General features: G+C 42.8%; 1 protein-coding gene across 1 annotated transcript; it reads right to left on the bottom strand.

The window, feature by feature from the left end:
- Nucleotides 1-293: 293 nt before the first annotated feature.
- Nucleotides 294-20,488, bottom strand: TM4SF20 (transmembrane 4 L six family member 20). The gene is made up of 4 exons (XM_006141945.3): nucleotides 20,285-20,488; nucleotides 11,225-11,290; nucleotides 6,575-6,720; nucleotides 294-984 (listed from the first exon to the last, which is right to left on the bottom strand). The coding sequence occupies exons 1-4, from the start codon at nucleotides 20,465-20,467 to the stop codon at nucleotides 696-698; spliced, it is 684 nt and encodes a 227-aa protein (XP_006142007.1). The 5' UTR covers nucleotides 20,468-20,488; the 3' UTR covers nucleotides 294-695.
- Between the last annotated feature and the right edge of the window lie 277 nt (nucleotides 20,489-20,765).

Here is a 20,765-nt window from a genome sequence, read left to right as displayed (position 1 = left end):
GTATAACCATAAAACCATTATCAGACCTACCAAAATTAGTAATTCCTTAATATCATTTAACCCATTTGTACATTTCCCTCAGTCTTTCCTGACAAGGTCCATGTAATTCATCTGTTCTCTCATTCTTGAACAGCCCCCTCAACCCACCCTGTTTTCCATTAAGTTTTCTTGGTTGGAAATAGGGCTGTTGTCTTTATTGCCTCATCTTTTTTATTTTACTGTTCCTTCTTTCTCCTGCAAGCTGGAAATTAGATCTAAAGACTTGACTGCAGTTTGGTTATTTTTTTTTTTTAGGTATAAAGAAGACAATAAAAAGGTCCCCCACTTTTCACTATGGGATTACTTCCGTTCCTTCTCATCCTCTCCCACTCCCTAAGTGTGTGCGAGAGTAAATAGTTACTAAGTTCAAACAACACAGAACAGAAAGGTACAAAACAAGTTGAAAATTTCTCTTCACTTCTCCACAAAGTCACTGGTGGTTATTTTTGTTGTTTCCATGTAGAAATATTACATATTTACAGCGTGCATTACATGTGAAAGGTTTTCTTTAATCACCTCAAAGATGACTTTAGAACAGTTTGGACTATAAAAACCCATACAACTTTACAATGTTCCATTATTGAACTTCTGAAAGAAAGTATTTTAAACATAGTTCTCAGATTATTCAAACAACTGTTCCACTTCTTACTATTAAACTACACAATTTGACTTCTTCGCCTGGAGACCCCACACAGACAGCCAAGGAAACCAATGACTATCTGACTGAGGCCAAACAGGACCTCAAGAATTCCAACCAGCAGTAGGCCTAAGAAGGTTGCGAAGTGGATGATCCTTCGTTTGTCTTCTTCCGAACTGAAATCCAGGCTGTATGCTGTCCAGTTGCTGGGCCAGGTATTGTTGGTGTTGGGGATATTGGAGTTACCAGGCGGTACACAAGTGTCATTGAAGAACCAGTGCAGATTGAAAGATTCTGGTTGGATGTCACTGAAAACAAACGACAAGATTCTCAGGAATATCACCGACAACCAAGGAATGCAACATAGTATGTGGGAAAGAACAAGCACAGGAGAAGAGTACTTTTGAACTATTGCGCCTAGAAATTACAGCTAGGATCAGGGTTTCTGAGCATGGGTACACATACCCTGATGGTTCTAAAGCAGATTACCTGTCTCATCATTCAAAATAGGTTTGTGTCGTGTACCTTTTTACTCTGAGGTTGAACCATGCGCTGTTTCTCTGTCAGACATGGTTGAGTAATGACAGTGTCATGTGGTTTGTCCTATTATGCAGACACTGTTCTACCTGCTAAAAACAAAACTAAGGCGCTCGCCCACTCCAGGAGCTTAGATCACAATGTCAAACAACAGCGTTGCAACTGCTCTTAAACCAGATGTATAGTTTTACTCAAAAGACATTCAAATGTTCCTGATTAGAGTACTGTGTGCCCGTTCTAGTGGGGCTATGGAAAATGAGAAACTTAACACTTAAGCTAAAAATGATTTTTCCCCTAAGGTATTTGCCGTAGGGCATGAGTGCTTGCTGGAGAGAGACAGAGATGGAAAAGGAGAAGTTACCCCACACACACTGCAGGAATGGCCATGCTACCTTCCCTTCTACTCCATTTTCCTTTCCGAATTTTGGGTGTGCGTGCACATACACCCAGCATCATTTTCAAGCTCCCAGGTTCTGGACTCGAACTGCGGTCAGCCACGTGGGAGTCCAGCACCTTAACCACCATGCCACCTACTGGCCCCAAGATGATTTTTCTTTAGTTTACTTAGAGTAAGAGGGACTGTTCTTAGGGAGTTTACATTACTGGATACCAGCAACTGACACTGCACCTGGGAAAAGGCAGCCTATTTGTAGAACGTGGGATGAGTCAGCTTTGTGACGTGCAGTGAGCGTAACATCAGTCTGTTGTGGCTGTTTACTAGCCTAGTCTGCCTCCCCACCCAGACTGCGAATACCTGAGTGCTAGGATCTGCCCAGTACATGGTGGATGGTTGTCATTCCCTGAAGACCGACTGTGTATAAGGGGTCTTCAGAGAGTTCATGGAAAATGCATAATGATGTGAGAAAACGCTGGGTGAATTTTAAAATGTTTAGAGGATACACTCATTCACTCATTCATTTCTTAAATGAGAAAGATAGCACCCCCAAGAGGGTCTTGTCTACAATCCACCCCCAGCCTCAGTCAACCCATGTTATGGGCATGCATGTGCCTGGCATACTCAGGGGAATCTTCGTATGTGCACCCAGAACTTGCCCATGTGGGTCAGCCTCACTGAGTGTCGTCGTTTTGTTTTTTTTTTAATAGTGGTTTTTGCTATAGAGCACATGCGCTCTCCAGAGAGTTAGACAGAACGTGAGAAATCACTCCCTGGGGGGATAGACACACTGCAATCCCGTCTCTGATAGAGTAAGAAATCACCCCCCAGAGGGGATGGCATGCTGTAATCCCTTCTCCATTCTCTTCTTGGGATTTTGGGCATGCATATACATGCACCTGCTGTGAGTTTTAAGCCATGTCTGGGACTCAAACTGTGGTCACAGAATGTCACTTTTTGTTACTGTGCCAGTATCTCTCCCCTTTTCATGAACTTTCTGAAGTGTCCCGTATAGCATCTGTCATTGAAATCTCTAATCATCTACTGCAAATCTATTAGCGGAATTTGTTAATAAGTGTTTGACTCACAGCAACTGCTATGCAAATTTCAATTTTTCTTTTCTCATGTAGGAAGGCAAGGGAAAAGAAGAAACAATTTTTTTCATGTTACTACAAAAGTAAATTCTAGTTACTTTCCAAACTGAACAGACTATGTAGACAGCTAATAGAATTATATTGTTCTTTTCTTCCAGTTTTACAAATTGTACCTGTAGTCAGACAGAAGCCATCTTTTTGAAAGTGCCAGGGGGGTGCGTGCGTGTGCCCCAGTGGCATGGTTTCCAGGGGGTGCGTGCGTGTGCCCCAGTGGGCATGGTTGCCGGGGGTGCGTGCGTGTGCCCCAGTGGGCATGGTTGCTGGGGTCCCTTCTCCATTTCTCTATCCTGTCGGGATTTGGGGCACAATGCACTTACATGTGCTATGTATTTTTTCAAGCTGCTAGCATGGAAAATTGACCCATAGTTGGCTGTGTGGGATCCCACTCCCTTAACAGTTGTGCTACCTGGCTAGCCCTATTCCTGTTTTCAGGACTGTCATATTGATATATTTTCTTTGTGGATGAAGGTGTGCCGGGGGTGCGTGCGTGTGCCCCAGTGGGCATGGGTGCGGGGGGTGCGTGCGTGTGCCCCAGTGGGAATGTTTGCCGGGGGTGCGTGCGTGTGCCCCAGTGGGCATGGTTGCGGGGGGTGCGTGCGTGTGCCCCAGTGGGCATGGTTGCTGCAGTCCCTTCTCCATTTCTCTATCCTGTCGGGATTTGGGGCACACATACATGCCCACCATGCTTCTTTTTTTTTTAAAAGAATTATTTTATTTATCATCATCATCATCATCATTTGTTTAATTTGACCAGAGAGAGACAGAGAGAGAGAGAGAGGGAAAGTAGGAAAGCAAGCCTCCAGGTCTGGGACTCCAATCGCAATTGGCCATGTGGGAGTCCAGTGCCTTAACCACCACACCAACACGTTTTTAAGCTGCTGGGCCAGGATTTGAACTGTACTTGGCTGTGTGGGATCAGTCTGCCTTAACCTCTAGGCTATGGGACTGGCCAGAACCATCTTAAAAGTCTGAAAGGAGCCATTTACATGTAACTTAATATTGTTTTTACAAGGCTTAAATTTGTGAGTCGTGGGACCAGCAGTTAGCGTAATGGCTATGTTGCTGGACTCCCATGTAGTCGACCACAGTTCGTGTCCCCAACCCGGGGCTTAAAACTCACTCTGGGCACGTGTGATGCATGCCCAAGATCCCGAGAGGAGAATGGAGGAGAAGGGATTGCGGCGTGGCCATTCCCCCCTGGGGGGTGATTTCTCGCTTTCTGTCTCTCTGTCTCTCTCTGTCTGTCTGGCAAGCGCACGCGCCCTGTAGCGAAAACCTCTCAAAAAAAAATTTTTTTTTGTGAGTCGTTCCTATTCTTATAGCATATGTATAGAATAGTTGCAAGATATTCTTGCAAATACACAGGTGGCTGTGTTGTTTCTTTCAGGACCCACAAGCAAGGTTCTACATTTTATTTTATTTTTTTAATTACGTTATAAAGGTAATAGATGCTCATGGTTTATTAATTCAGTTAGTTCAGAAGTTCAAAAACTAAAAGTTCCTTTTACTCCCCAGGTATACCGCATTACTCTTCTCCAAAAATGAAAGTTAAGTTTCTAGTGTGTATTTCTAGAAGTTTTTATTACACTTACACATACACTGTTGTGACAATGGATTTATTTTTAAGAGACCAGCAGATGGCATAATGGTTACGTCACTAGACTGCCACATAGTGTCGACCGCAGTTCGAGTCCAGGACCCACCATGAAACTCATGCCAGGCACATGTATGTGCATGCCCAAGGTCACAAGAGGAGGGTGAAGGGAAGGGATTGTGGCATGGGCATTCCCCCGAGGGGTGATTTCTCACTTTCTGTTTCTTGGTCTCTCTGGTGAGTGTATGTGCCCTATAGCAAAAATCTCTCTTTAAAAAACAAACAAACAGACAAACAAACAAAAACAACCATAAGCCATCTGAGGTCAACTAGTCCTTTTAGGCAAGACCATGGCCAAATCATTCTGAACGTAGTGCTTCCTCCATTTCTGTGTGAGGCTTTCAGCTGCAGTTAACACGCTAGATCCCTGAAAGGCTGTCCCAGTAGTAGCTTCCAAGAGAACGCATCATTTCAGCCCTGCTCGGTCCTGTTCTAATAAGCTGCAGCTGATGACAGTAGGCCCCAGCTTACTTACCTTAAGTTTTTCAGTGAAAATTCACAATTAGTATTGCCTGGAGTGTTACAAATGAGAGGACCTTTTGCGAGAGCCTGGATGGACACCAACATGCAGTACACGGCACCAATGATTGTGATCACATTGAGAAGGGATGAAAGAAACATCTGAAACGTAAAGCAGAGCCATTTGCTCAAGTTACTGCATGTCCATGGTCTGTTTCCACTGTCAGAGCATAAGCCGTCCTCAGAACCAACTGCCGCCCTTCTCTAGTCGCCCTGTAGTCCTGGCTCTTCGGATCACAATTTCATCCATGAATTAAGAAAGAAAACAGCAAAGACTGCCATTTAAAAAAAATATTTAATTTTATTTATTGTTCCTATTATTTTTAATTTGCTGTAGGGTATATGCACTCACCAGAGAGAGAGACAGAAGGAGAGAGAAAGTGAGAAAGCAAGCCACCAGGCCGAGGACTCACACTGTGGTGATCCCACTGAAACGTGGGAGTCCAGTGCCTTCACCACCACGCCACCTGCTGGCCCCAGTTTCTGCCATTTGATTGCAGTCACTAACAGATAATTGGGCTTGCCCTGTCTCTGAACAATTTCAGTATTCCTGGGACCAGCAGTTAGCGTAATGGCTATGTCACTGGACTCCCATGTAGTCGACCGCAGTTCAAGTCCTGGACGCAGCGGCTTAAACTCACGCTGGATGCGTGTGCGTGCGTGCCCAGGATCCCTGGAGGAGAAGGGATTGTGGCGTGGCTATCCCCCCTCGGGGGTGATTTCTCGCTTTCTGTCTCTCTGTCTCTCTCTGTCTGTCTGGCAAGCGCACGCGCCCTGTAGCGAAAACCTCTCAAAAAAAAATTTTTTTTTGTGAGTCGTTCCTATTCTTATAGCATATGTATAGAATAGTTGCAAGATATTCTTGCAAATACACAGGTGGCTGTGTTGTTTCTTTCAGGACCCACAAGCAAGGTTCTACATTTTATTTTATTTTTTTAATTACGTTATAAAGGTAATAGATGCTCATGGTTTATTAATTCAGTTAGTTCAGAAGTTCAAAAACTAAAAGTTCCTTTTACTCCCCAGGTATACCGCATTACTCTTCTCCAAAAATGAAAGTTAAGTTTCTAGTGTGTATTTCTAGAAGTTTTTATTACACTTACACATACACTGTTGTGACAATGGATTTATTTTTAAGAGACCAGCAGATGGCATAATGGTTACGTCACTAGACTGCCACATAGTGTCGACCGCAGTTCGAGTCCAGGACCCACCATGAAACTCATGCCAGGCACATGTATGTGCATGCCCAAGGTCACAAGAGGAGGGTGAAGGGAAGGGATTGTGGCATGGGCATTCCCCCGAGGGGTGATTTCTCACTTTCTGTTTCTTGGTCTCTCTGGTGAGTGTATGTGCCCTATAGCAAAAATCTCTCTTTAAAAAACAAACAAACAGACAAACAAACAAAAACAACCATAAGCCATCTGAGGTCAACTAGTCCTTTTAGGCAAGACCATGGCCAAATCATTCTGAACGTAGTGCTTCCTCCATTTCTGTGTGAGGCTTTCAGCTGCAGTTAACACGCTAGATCCCTGAAAGGCTGTCCCAGTAGTAGCTTCCAAGAGAACGCATCATTTCAGCCCTGCTCGGTCCTGTTCTAATAAGCTGCAGCTGATGACAGTAGGCCCCAGCTTACTTACCTTAAGTTTTTCAGTGAAAATTCACAATTAGTATTGCCTGGAGTGTTACAAATGAGAGGACCTTTTGCGAGAGCCTGGATGGACACCAACATGCAGTACACGGCACCAATGATTGTGATCACATTGAGAAGGGATGAAAGAAACATCTGAAACGTAAAGCAGAGCCATTTGCTCAAGTTACTGCATGTCCATGGTCTGTTTCCACTGTCAGAGCATAAGCCGTCCTCAGAACCAACTGCCGCCCTTCTCTAGTCGCCCTGTAGTCCTGGCTCTTCGGATCACAATTTCATCCATGAATTAAGAAAGAAAACAGCAAAGACTGCCATTTAAAAAAAATATTTAATTTTATTTATTGTTCCTATTATTTTTAATTTGCTGTAGGGTATATGCACTCACCAGAGAGAGAGACAGAAGGAGAGAGAAAGTGAGAAAGCAAGCCACCAGGCCGAGGACTCACACTGTGGTGATCCCACTGAAACGTGGGAGTCCAGTGCCTTCACCACCACGCCACCTGCTGGCCCCAGTTTCTGCCATTTGATTGCAGTCACTAACAGATAATTGGGCTTGCCCTGTCTCTGAACAATTTCAGTATTCCTGGGACCAGCAGTTAGCGTAATGGCTATGTCACTGGACTCCCATGTAGTCGACCGCAGTTCAAGTCCTGGACGCAGCGGCTTAAACTCACGCTGGATGCGTGTGCGTGCGTGCCCAGGATCCCTGGAGGAGAAGGGGTTGTGGCGTGGCTATCCCCCCTCGGGGGTGATTTCTCGCTTTCTGTCTCTCTGTCTCTGTCTTTCTGGCGAGCGCATGCGCCCTGTAGCGAAAACCTCTCCAAAAAAGAAAAAAAAAATTTCAGTATTCCTGAGCCTTCTTCGTTTCATCTGATCTCTGAGATCTGGTTTCTCCTCCATATTTTCTGTACATCCTGCTTCATAGAACCTTGTTTAGGTCTTAACCACTCACATTTTGATGTCTGCTCTCTTGGCTCACAAACCTTTAATCTGAGTTTGGCCCTAGTGCTTATGTGGCCAGTGACCAGCATCCTGCAGTGATCAACATGGAGCTGGAGCAGGCCTACCCAGCATTATTGACACCTGCGCATTTTTACTGCCGAGGCCTTTTCTGTGCTGTGTAGAATGTTTAGCAGCATCCTGGTCTCTGCCCACTAGGTGCCAGTATTGCTCTTTCTTCCCCCAACCCTTCCCCAGCTGTGACAACCACAGATGTCACCAGACAACTATCCCTCTTAGTGGGGGTAGGAGCTACAGTCACCTCCGTCAAGAATACTGGTAGGAAAAAGGGTTGTATGCATCTTTTGTTTCCTGAGTCAAAGTCACAAAAGCAGAAAAAAGCATGGGATGAAAGTTAATGTGCATGTGTTTTTTCCAAAAATTAGTTCTGTGTTGCTTCGGGGAAATTGTTAATTGCCTTAGTCCATTTTGTGTTGCTGTAACAGAATGCACCTGAGTAGGTTATAAAGAAAAGGCATTTGTTGTTCCGCTCTGGAGGTTGGAAAGTCCAGTGTCATGGTGCTTGCATGTGATGAGGGCCGTGGGGATCGTGCCATGGCAGAAGGTAGAAGGGCACAGGAGTGCAGGAAGAGCCACAGGGAAGGGGGCCGACTCTGGTAATACCTAACCCACTCCCACAGCAACGGCAGTAACCCGTGCATGAGAACTTCATTGTCATAGCCTAACGCTGTGACGGTGGCAATTAGATTTCAACACACGTTTTGGTGAGGACAAATATTCAAGCCGTAGCATTAGCTAATGGTAATTACGATTATTTTGAAGTCAACAAAAATAAAAGGAGGAAATACTTTCTCTTTTATGGCACAATATTGCAACTCCTAGAGAATGTTGTCTTGTGCTGTTCAAACCTACATTCAATGAATAGGCAGAATAAAGTGACTGCTTATATAGTTAGGTTGAGGGACATTGGACTTTGCATGTGTTATTAATTTAACTCTTACAGTAATCCCAAGAGATAAATAATATCCTCCCCCCTTTTTAAAAGGTTTTAGCCATGGGTCATATGTGCTTGCTGGAGAGAGAGACAGTGAAAGTAAGAAGTCACCTCCCAGGGGGATGGCCATGCTGCAATCCCTTCTCCACCAGAGATTTTGGGTACACATGCACACATGCCCTGCATGATTTTCAAGCTGCAGTGCCTGGAATCTGAACTACAGTCATCCATGTAGGAGTCCAGTGCCATAACCACCGTGCCACTCACTGACTCTGTTGTCCCTGTTTTATGGACGCGGACACTGCAGGTCAGGGAGGTTGGCAAGCATGTCAGGATCTCACAGCTGGAGAATGCTGGTGCTCAGGTTCTAATCACTGCACTACGCTTTTCCCAGCTGAATATACAGAATGATGGATTTAGAGTCTAATTCAAATCCTGATTCACCCACTCTACTGTGACCTGTGCAGATTTCTTCAATTTACTCATCAAGAAGCGCCACTAATTATCTGCTCACCAAGTGTTTGTGATTTCTTATCACTGCAAAGGAACCGGTCTTCAAAAAGTGATTTCGAGCATGTATTTCCCTTAGAGTGGGGACTCATTTAAATAATTCAGCAAATTCACCTTGTATTCAGAATTAAAAATCAAGAAGTGGAAAAGGAGTAGAAGCCAGGAACAGTTTAAAAAAAAAAAAAGTAAGTGTGACCAGTTAAAAATAGGGGATGGGGCTAGCCTAGTGGCATGGTGGTTAAGGCAACTTGTTACCACATGGCTGACTGTACAGTTGGAGTCCCAGACCTGGTGGCTTGAAAAGCATGCTGGGTACAGGGGCGTGCATGCCCAAAAAATCCAAAGAGAAAAATGGAGAAGGGATTACAGCATGGTCATTCCCCTTGTCTCTCTCCAGCAAGTGCACACACCCTATAACAAATTTAAAAGAGAAGAACAGGTCTTGTTGACTCCTCTCCCAACATCTAGCCTTTGTCCTGTTATAAAGCTTTGTTCTAATTAGCTAGCCTTAGAAGATACCAGGTCAAGTATGACTTAAACATTAGTCCCCACATGGCTCCCAACAAGTGAGAAAAGTTGCTAAGAACGTTTATGATATTTAAACTTTCAGTTAAATAATGAGCACCACTTATTAACAGGGCAGGTACAGTGTTTTACTGCATCTTCTTTGGCACTTCAGGGATTCCTGTAGCTCCTCCACGTGTAATCTATAATTATGACTTGGAATTCTTTTCAAGGTTGATGTGGTAGAGCAAAATCTCCTCATGAATGAGAATCAACACTGCATGGGGGCTGGCAGGTGGCATGGTGGTAAGGGCGCTAAACTCCCACATGACTGACTGCAGTTCGAGACTTGGACTTGGTAGCTTGCTTTCTCACTTTCTCTCGCTAATTCTCTTGCTCTGTACCTCTCTGGTCAAATTAAAATAAATACATAATTCTTTAAAAAAAAATCAACATTGCATGAAAAGTGGCTTGGTTATTCTTGCCTCACTGTGTCCTCAAAGAGAGAAAACTTAAGTAATTATTGAAAAGATGATTAATTTTCCATGAAAGGACATGTGTGGGTAAAAATGAAAGTTCTTAATGAAAATATAATTTTACAGGAAAATCTGTATAACTGTTTGGATGTTTCTGAGTTCAAGGATTCAGCAATATTTCACTTAATTAAAACTTTATACATAGTATGTAAATTTTTACTTTTTTTTTTTTTTAAGGTTTTTGCCACAGGGTTCAGGCACTCACTAGAGAGAGAGACACACAGAGAGAGGGAAAGTGAGAACTCACCCCCTGAGGGGTTGGTCACACTGGAATCCCTTCTCTTCCATTCTCCTCTTGGGATTTTGGTCATGCATACACATGTGCCTGGTGTGATTTTCAAGGTGCTGGGACTAGCACTTGAACCATGGTCAGCTATGTGGGAATCTGGCACTTTAACTACCACACCACCTGCTGACCCAGTTTTTACTTTTTAAAATATTAACTGGCATTGCGACCAGCAGTTGGCGTAAGGTCTATGTCGCTGGACTCTCAAGTCCCAGACCTGGTGGCTTAAACTCACGCCAGGTGTGTGTGCGTGCATGCCCAAGATAACGAAAAGAAAATGTAGAAGGGATCATGGCATGACCTTCTGCCCTGGGGGGTGATTTCTAGCTTTCTATCTCTGTCTCTCTCTTGTCTCTGGAGTACACATACCCTATGGCAAAAACCTCTTAAAAAATTAAATAAGTAACTGGCATCTCCTTTAACTGGATAAAGACAGTTACCATTCTGATCCTAGCAAACCAATTTATCATATGCACAAGAGAAATAAAAATATGTTTTTCTTCAGTGTTATATACCTACCATGAAACCCTTAATTATTTGATTATTATAAAACTGATTACAGTCTGGATGTGACTTACAAATCTCTCTGAAAACCTTCAGATTGGCGAACTAAAAGGCTGAAAAAAGAACAGAAGGCTTGCTGCAAAGCTCAGTTTTTTTCTTTATCATTATTATTATCTATACATTTTTTATGGAGAACGAAAAGACCTGTCATAAAGCCATCCACATTTCTAAGGAAGGCAGAGACCCTGCTGGAGAAGCTCTGTTGTGATTCAGCAGAAGCTGATGACTCAGCCTGGTCTGGCTGAATTGTCAATAACTGCTTAAGCACTTGGGCTGCATACTCACCCCAGTCTTGTTGTTGCAACACCCTCTTTTTCTTGCTGCCAAGGACATTGTTGTTGCTGGAATGACCTGGAAATTACATCAACAGGAAAGATGAGTATTATTACTTCTCCTTAGATGGAAAAGCAATAATCACTGCCTTCCATTTACCACCAGTTGTGGGAAATCAAGACTCTAGAGAACAAAATAGAAATTTGGCACTTTCCCTGGTCTTTCAAACCTGGGATCCCAAGCTGCATCATAAAGATTAAAAGGGTGGTGGGGGGATTCAGGATAGCAGTTTTAAAGTCTTCAGTTTAGTTTACTCTGAGTATCTGCAGAGAGACTTGGATTTTTAACTAGATCAGGAGGATTCATTTGTGCATTGTTTTTGAGAGCATGTTTCCTAAGGGATTGGTTCCAGGCCAGCCAGTGGCATGGTGACTAAGGTGGCTGTCTCCCTCAGGGAGCCAGTTCAAGTCCTGATTCTGTGGCTTCAGAATCCTGCTAGCTATGCGTGCATGCCTGCCCAAATTCCTGGGAGGAGAATGGATTCCACATCCCTTGGGGTGCTTTCTCACTCTCTCTCTCTTTTTATGTCTGGTGAGCACATGTGCCCCATAGCAAAACTTAACCTAAATAAATAAATAAATAAGACTTAGTCGCATCATCCAAAGTTAAATTATTATTTTCTTTAGTTATTACAATCTGCAGCCAATTCCCCATAAATTGCAGGAATTTGTCTGGCAAGCCTCCAGAAAAGTAACTGATGGCTTATGTGGCAGTTCGGAACAAATAATTCCGTCTCTACACCCCCAAGTTGGCTAGCTTTCTTCTTTCAAGGCCACCTCCCTCTCCTTTATTTCTCCAAACTTCTATTTGAGAATTACTTTTGGGTCTACATTCTCCTTTCTGCTCTTGTACCAGTGATATGTAATGATCTCCCTTGACGCCGATGTCCGGAAATCATATGCATTGCATCCTTCGTTCAGGGAAACTGTCGATTGCCAAAGAAAGCTGTAAGAAAGGACACCATGTTCTCAGAACTTTCTAGTGATATCTAGTCAGCAGCTCTGACTTGAAATTCTCACTAGAAGAAGTTTTGTATTATTTAAGGGTGGAATGCAAATTACTTCCTTCCTCTTAAGAAATGTCAACTCTAAGGTAATTCTGCCTTCTCAGCACAGCTGCCCTCCAGTAGTTCTCTCTCCTGCTCTTGTTTTCCAAGATCATATCCAGCTCTTTGGAGCTGCTAAATCTTAGCTTTCATGGTTCCCTGCAAAGGAGTTTTATAAGGCAACAGTAACTTGCAGTGTGTAAATCCTCACCCACCTGACCTCATGGCACGTTAACACATCTTTGTTTTGTCATTAATGAATTACATAAATTGTATGAATTAGCCTGGCGAGCCTCCAGGAAAGAAACTGATGGTTTAGTTCATGTGACAGTTGGGAACAAACAATTCTGTCTCTGCACTCCTAAGTTAGCTAACTTTCTTCTCCCAAGGTCCCCAACATCTGTCTTTATGCCATTAAAGGTGATAGCTCATTGGATTTCAACCATTTTGCCCATTTAGAACTTCAAAAATTAGAGGGTCTCTTATGGAATGGGTAGACGTCAAAATGTGCAAGTGTGAGGCAGCAGTTCACACGGAGGTCAAGGCAGCTGGTGCAGTCCGTGTCCCAGACCTGGGCTTGAAAAATACATGGGTGCTTGTGTGTGCCTGCCCAGAATCCCAAGAAGAGAATGGAGGGGAAGGGATTAGTGGCATGACTATCCCCCTTGGTGGGCGGTTTCTCACTTGCCCTCTCTCTCTTCCTTAGGTTAGTACACGTGCCCTCTAGCAAAACAAACAAACAAAAATATATGTTGAAAATGTGTGTGAGAGAAAGTGATAGAGAGCATGTGGCTGAATTAAAAACCTCCCAGATAATTTCCTACTAAAATGAATAATTATGAGAATACTCTTTTTCTTGAATTCCTAAGGCTATTTGAATGTGCAATTTTTGTAAGCCTCTGTATTTCTTCCATGAGCAAGAGAAGGAAGGAGCATTCCCAGCACAGTCTTGACACCATGACCCAGCCCCAGCTTCAGTCAGTCCAATCATAGGCACTACATGCTTGGTGTGCTCAGGGGCATCTCTGGACATGAACTCAGAACCTTCCCACCTGGTCAGGCTCACCGAGCGTTACATCTTAACCCTCTACCACCGCCAGGCATCCTTGGCTGCCTAAGAGCATCTGCAAAATTAGAAGTCCTGCTTGTTTCGTTTTTACAAAGGAAATAAGTAGTATGGTTCATTTTTCCCTATTTACTTTTATTTGGTTTCAGAAGTACACAATCTTACAAATGAAGCACAGAGAATTTCAGGTCATTAAAAACTCTGTGCTAGAACTCAGGCTTTGGGGAGTCCTCTAAGCACTTGAACATGAGTCACGTAGAGATCCTGAGATGGATGCTGAACTTGAGCTGTGAAATAGTGTTTTCCTTGACCCAAAATGAAGATTTTCTGCTAAGATTGCCCCCTCCAGAGTCACTTCTAGTTGCCTCTACTCACTAGGTGTCTAGACAGGTCCAAGTGAAGAGGATCCAAACATCTGAATATGATTAGGGTCAGAATATTCCTCTATCCCCACTGAATCTGATGCACAGAGTGAAAACAGAACTGGAGATTGCAGATCATCTTCTTCTGCACACCTCTGAATGCTCAGATTGAACTTCAAGATTTAGAAAGAACTGCACTTTCTAGCAGATGACTCGAAATCACTGCAGGGTCACAAGAAATATGGGAAAGCAAGAAAATGCCTTTCCTCCAAGGGAAAAGAATAACTCCTCTTCAGCCTCAAACAGTACAATGAAACTCTTGGAAATGTGATAAAGAATTTAGAATATTTGTAGTGACAAAACTAACAGAGATGGAAGAGAAAGGAGACAATGAACTGCAGAAGAGGTAGGAGAAAGGAGCTGATGAGTTCCAGGAGGTGAGGAAATTCTTGGAAGATCTGAAAGAGGAAATACACACTATAAAAAATGAATCAAATTGACCTGTTAGCGATGAAGGCAGAATTCAAAATCTCCCTTGAAAATATTAAAAGCAGACTAGATCATACAGAAAATTGATGTAGAAGATAGACTCACTGGCCTAGAAAAATCTACCACGAAGTTTGAGAAAATTGCCCCCAAAAGTGAGAATAATATACAAGAAATACTAGATATCATCAAACGTCCAAACATCCAGATAATTGATATCCCAGAAGGTGAAGAGACTTATAAGGGCATTGATAATCTATTCCATGAAATCCTGCAAGAAAACTTTCCAAACCTAGAGAGGCACTCAAAGATCCAATCCCAAGAAATACAAATGACCCCAAATAGAATCAATCCAAGAAGATCTTCTCTGATACACAATATAGCCAGACTGACCAAAACCACAAAGACAAGATATTAAGACTGGCAAGAGAGAAACGTCAAATTACCTACCGAGGATATCCCATCAAGCTAACTGCAGACCTCTCATTACGAGTGAGGAAAGAATAGGAAAATATATTCACAGTGTTAAGGGAAAAACAATTTTCAACCAAGAATACTGTACCCAGTAAGATTATCCTTCATATGGGAAGAAAGGACAAGAACATTCTCGGATAAACAAAACCTGAAAGAATTTACCAACACCAGCCCAGCTCTCTAAGAAGTTCTCAAAGGAATTCTATTCCAGGAAAATTAAATACAGACACACAGAAGTAAGAGATCAAATACTAAGAAAAGGGCCAACTTAATCGTAGGGACAAATTCAGAGTCAAATATTATACCCCAGAATTTAACTGGGAAGATTGAATCACAACAGAAGATAGATTAAGTACATGAGACTGAACTGGTGAAATAGCAATATATCACTTTTGACCAAAACATTGCTGATTTTCTCCTAGGCTTGTTTTCCAGTTTTAAGTATTTTTGTCCTGTCTTGAGCTGTTGATAGGTTCATGTACCTAGTATTTGAACCAAAATCCTAACCTGTTTCCTGGCTTTAAGTTTTAAGCAAAGTTCCTTAGCATTTCTTTGATTTATTAAAGCTAAAACTGCTTTTCTTGAAATTAAAAAATGTATTTAAAAATACCTATTTAATTACTGTAGTAAGCTATATAGCATCAGCTATATTGTATATTCATTCTACTCAGAGTTTCACGTCTAAAGTCAGACATGTATTCACATATACCAGCTGAACTTGCTCTTGAAAGTAGTTAGAGTATTTAAGAAATTTCATGAATCAAAAAAATGTGTGTGTGTGGAGAAGAAATGGAAAACAACTGTAGACACCTGAGATAGTGTGGGAAGAGGGTGGGAAATGGCAGAGGGTGAGAAATAGCATATATATATATGAAACTAGAAATGGAAAATTATTGACAATAACATGTATGATTAAGCCACTATGCAGTATATTCTGGATGGGAAATCACATCTTATATGCTGTGATGATGCTCAGGGAATGAATGTAAATTAAGTAATTAATTTTTTAAAAATGTTTCAGCAAACAAACAAATAAATAAGTAAATATTTTTTTAAAAAAGAGTCACATAGAAAGCCACAGCTCATCATAAATATAAAAACTCTATTTTGCAAATGCTTCCTTTGCATAATCTTTTGTAATACATTCAACTTTTTAGAATTTGTTCTCTGTTAAGATTTTAATAATTGACTTCAATGAATTACCATTTTGTATGAAATAAACTCAATAAATTAGCATGATTTGATCAGGTTTACAATTAATTCCTTTTTGCTGTAGAGGTTTTTGCCATAGGGCACGTGTGCTCCCTGCAAAGAGAGACAGATATAGTGAGAGGGAAAGTGAGAAATCACCCCCCCCAGGGGGATGGCCACACCACAATCCCTTCTCTATTCTCTTCCTGGGATCTTGAGCACACACATACCCACATGTGCCCAGTATGATTTTCAAGCCACTAAGCTGGGGCTCAAACAAGTGATTGGCCATATGGGTGTTCAGCGACCTAACCACCATGCCATCTGCTGGCCCCAACTTTATTTTTATAAATGTCTTTTATCTCTTTCAAAAAAATGATTTGAGTCTCTAATACTTGAACAAATAACTTTTGTATTGATTTTTTCCCTTTAACACACGATAAGATAATTAACATAAGATTTTTACTCTGAGTCATTTCAACAGATGAAACGGCATCTCTGGGGTACGCCATAAAACCATAAAATGAAAGTATTTCATGTAGTAATTAATAATAAACTTCATTCTTTGTCTTATTGTCTCCTTCTTGCATAATCTCCTCTTTTTGAAGAAATACCAGTTTAAATGCTAGAGCAATATTGGAAAGATTTTTAAGACCTATGACCAAAGTGCTTACCACAGACAGTGATTTTTTACTAACTTTTCTGTGTAATTACAAGTGTATTGAAAGTTTGATATTTTTAAATCAGTAGATGGACAGGAGAGTCCTAATTCCTTTGAAAAAGATGTTCTCCACATTCTCTGTATAGTCCAGGATCATGGAAACACCCGTGTTCTGAGTCCCTCTGCCGCCAAACAGGCATGTCTCCTATTTGTAGGCATAGCCTAGAGTCTGAGGTCTTATCTATAAAGTGTATTTTGGACTTTTCAAAGAGTCTTTTGATGCTTTAACACCACTCTATAGTCCAGAGTAATAGAGATAGTTTTTCATTAATATTTATTGAGGGTGGTAAAGTAAATTTAGCTACGGAACAAGGAAGTTCAGATTCTCTGAAGCTGTTTCACGGATTTATGTAACTTTGCTATGACTCAGTTTCCTGGTCACTCAGTTCATGGGTTAAGCCAGAGATGGTCTCGTTCACCCCTGCCAGCCTGAGACAGGTGTTGAGAGCTGTGGTGCTAACGCTGAGTGAAACAGCTCTGCAGTCAGATAGATCTGGAACTGGGCTTCACACCCACTATGTGTCCTGTTAACATTTTCACCTTCTGTTTGCAGGGCTGCAATGTACAAATGATATTTACCCAGATTATTGATTAGATGAGGTAACAGTGTAAAGTATAAACCCAGGAGTTGGCACTTACCTGGTGGTCAACGAATGGAGGATTTATGCCCCTTTGGTTCTGTGTGACTTTCTCTGTCTCTTCCCTTCCCCTGTCCCCACCTCCCCAGAAGAAGAATTTAAGAGGTGTAGGCAGGTGCTGTCCCCACCAAAGTCTCCTTTAAGACTAGTAAGAAATTAAAAACAAATTCTTATGGTGTTTGTGGGTAATTTATATCTGAAGCTACAGGAGTTATTCTAAATTGATTATCTTTTTTAAAAATTATTTTATTTAGCTTTATTTACTTATTTATTTTTAATTTGACCAGAGAGGGACAGAGTGAGAGAAAGAGGGAGGGAGAGGGAAAGTGAGAAAGCAAGCCTCCAGGTTTGGGACCCAAACCATGGTCGGTGATGTCAGAGTCCAGTGCCCTTAACCACCATGTCACCTGCTGGCCCCTAAATTGATTATCTTAACCCAGGAACATTTTAGGGCTTCATAGACAGCCATAGTTAAGGCTATGTCTTCCTACGCCCAGCCAACTGCTCCTGCTTCTGATATAAACAGGTAGAGAGGAGGCTTACACTCAGAAAAGAGGGGCCTTCTATATGGAGAGAAAACAAACACAAGGATTTGTTCACACTGTTGAGCAATATGGTTTCTTTTCTGAGAGAATTTTGCTATAGTACTTGTGCACTCAACAGAGAGACAGCAAAAAAATCACCCCTGGGGGGGATGGCCACACCATAATCTCTTCTCCTCCATTCTCCTCTCAAGATTTTGGGCATGCATACATGCAATTGGCATCAGTTTCAAACCTCCAAGTCCAGGGCTTGAACCTGTTCGGCCATGTGGGAATCCAGTGCCTTAACCACTACGCCACCTGCTGACCCCAGAGCAATGTGGTTTTTATGGTCAAAAAAAAACCCACACACACACAAAACTGCCAGAGTGTGTGCACTCAGCAGAGAGTGACAGAGAGACAGAGAGACAGAGGGAGAGGGAGAAAGCACACCCCTAATGTGGAGAGGTCATGCTGCAACCCCAATCCCTTCTCCTCCATTTCTCCCTCCTGTTGAGATCTTGTGCACACCCACATGTGCACCCAGCGTATTTCTTAAGCTGCCAGGGCTGGGGATTCAAACCGCAGTCAGCTCTGTGGGATCCGACTCCCTTAACCACTAGGCGGTGGAGCCATCCTGAACAATGTTGTTTTCTCTCTTGCAGCCTGGAGGAGTCTTTGATAGCAGTTTGAGGAAATAGCCCCAAAGTTTCCAAAAGTGCCTCCTTTAACACTCTCTACCTAAAGCGGGTGACTCGACTGTCATGATGGTAATGGGCAAGAAGCTGTCAGCCTGGGGAGTGCTTCCTAGAACGACTTGATGTTGAGGGCCTTGAGCCCGGTATTCCAGATGAAGGATGCTTACTTAGCATTTAATACACGATGACCCAAGAGTGGTTTTGTCCATGTTGGGGGTAGGACCAGCAGCAGTAGCTAATCATCACTAAGAATTAGTGACTTAAGTAGGAAACTGTCCTGGATGTCTTTGCGAATTACAGTCATGTTTTTTTGTTTTTGTTTTTGTTTTGTTTTGTTTTGGCTTAGGGTGTGTATGCTCATAGGAGACATAGAGACAGTGAGAGGGAAAGTGTGAAATCACCCCCCAGGGGGTATGGTCATGCCTCAATCCCTTCTCCTCCATTATCCTGGGATCTTGGTCATTCATGTACATGTGCCCAGCGTGAGTTTCAAACTGCCAGGTCTGGGACTCGAACTGCCGTTGGCCATGTGGGAGTCCAGTAATGTAACTGCTATGCCATCTGTTGGTCCCACCGTGTTTTATTATCTCTAGAACACAGAATACCAGTCCTTTTTCTCTCTCCTCTCTCTGTCACACACACATCCCCTAAGAAAGCTCTGGTCCTAACTAGACTCCCTGATGTAGCATGCTGGTGGTATAACAAAGAACGAAGCTCCCGGGTGCTGAACTTCCCACTCCAACATGCACATCCATGGATACGTTGTTTGCCCATGGTAACATACTGGAGACAGACTGGAGCTGAGATATTCCATCAGCTCTGCAAACAGTATCCTGCTGTCCAAGTGGGGTGCTACCAGAACCCCCCCAAGAAAGTCCTTCAGGGCAGCTGTGCAGGTGCCTCAGTGCACCCCTGAGCAGGGCAATCAGGAGTTCCGGGCTGCACGGCCATGCTTCAGATGTCAACCACGGTGGACTGTTAACAGTCACTGAACTGGTAAACAAGCTCCGTGATGTTCTGGAGCCTATATGAGAGCTGAGCCCAAAAGTCCTTGAGGTCAAAGACCCAGGAGTTCAGGTGCAGGCAAGGCCGCATTCAGCCTCACAGTGACCACCATCCAGGAAAGTCGTCCTGCATGGAACCTTTCTTCCCATTCCCGTGAACAGCCTGCCACTCCACCTGCCCCACATACACTCAATAAAATTTCCCTGTCTGTACTTAGAGACTGGAATGACTCAAAGGAAAGGTGAGGGAATTAATTCCAAAGGTTCCTAACTATAAAGCTTAGACAGCAGCCCAACATGTGAAACTTTGACTGGTGGGCCAGCAGGTGGTGTAGAGGTTAAGGTGCTGGATCCCACATGACCAACTGTGTGGTTCGAGTCCTGGACACAGCAGCTTGAAAATTATGCCAGGCACGTGTGAGTGCATGCCCCAAATCCTGAGGAGACTGGTGGTGAAGGGACTGTGGCATGGCCATCCCCCCTGGTGGGAATTTCTTATTTTTCCCTTCTCTCTCTATCTCTTTTTAGTGAGTACATGCACCTCTATAGAAAACAAAAAGTAATAGGTAAAACCCAACCAACTTTGATCAATTAATTTTTTTGCCCAAGCACCATAGCTTGTACTACATAGTTTATTTTAAATTACCATTTTTCACTGATGATCAATGGAAATTAATACCATCCCACCGCCCCTAACTGTACTCTAAGCCAAGACATAGCTGACTGTAAGGCTGAAACCTTGTCACCAGGAGTTTGGTGAACCAGGCAGGCCCTGCTCCAGATCAAGGCAGGTAAATATTACTTACCATCACACCTGCTCCCACGATTCCTGGGAACCACCACTCGAAACAAGAGATGGGACTTTCAAATAATTTGTCCTCCTCAACCAGGTTGACGATCAGAGGCACCGCGTTGAGAACTATGCCGAACAGGAGCAGAACCAGCAGGCCGAACCCATTGCAGGACGTCCATCCCTCACAGCAGGTCATGGTCACCCAGTTCAGGGAGGAACCCTGTAGAAGCAGCTGCGCTCTGCCTGCCACTGTCTCCCCTTTTATCTGGACCTTCTGGTTAAAGTTTAGCACTTATGAAAAATGATTTGCGGAAAGTAGTTTCGAGTCCAAAAGGGCAGAATATTATTACGAAGACTATGACGGGAACTAAAGATAAAATTTTTAATTATGACAGGGTGAAGGAAGAAGAGTGGAAAAAAAAAAACCAATGGATTCTGTGAGATACATTTTACATAAACATAGGCAGATAAACACTAAAAAAAAAAGAGCAAGA

The sequence above is a fragment of the Tupaia chinensis genome, unplaced genomic scaffold (genome assembly GCF_000334495.1).
Source record: "Tupaia chinensis unplaced genomic scaffold, TupChi_1.0 Scaffold000066_1, whole genome shotgun sequence".
Classification (NCBI taxonomy): domain Eukaryota; kingdom Metazoa; phylum Chordata; class Mammalia; order Scandentia; family Tupaiidae; genus Tupaia; species Tupaia belangeri.
This window is presented reverse-complemented; position numbering and strand designations above follow the sequence as displayed.

What these genes read in the sequence shown, in the direction of transcription:
- TM4SF20 (XM_006141945.3), bottom strand. Translation starts at nt 20,467, where the DNA reads ATGACCTGCTGTGAGGGATGGACGTCCTGCAATGGGTTCGGCCTGCTG. An exon ending in TCGTGGGAGCAGGTGTGATG is followed by an intron (nt 11,291 to 20,284) that starts GTAAGTAATATT and finishes TGTAATTTCCAG; the next exon opens with GTCATTCCAGCAACAACAAT. An exon ending in TTTTCACTGAAAAACTTAAG is followed by an intron (nt 985 to 6,574) that starts GTAAGTAAGCTG and finishes GTTTGTTTTCAG; the next exon opens with TGACATCCAACCAGAATCTT.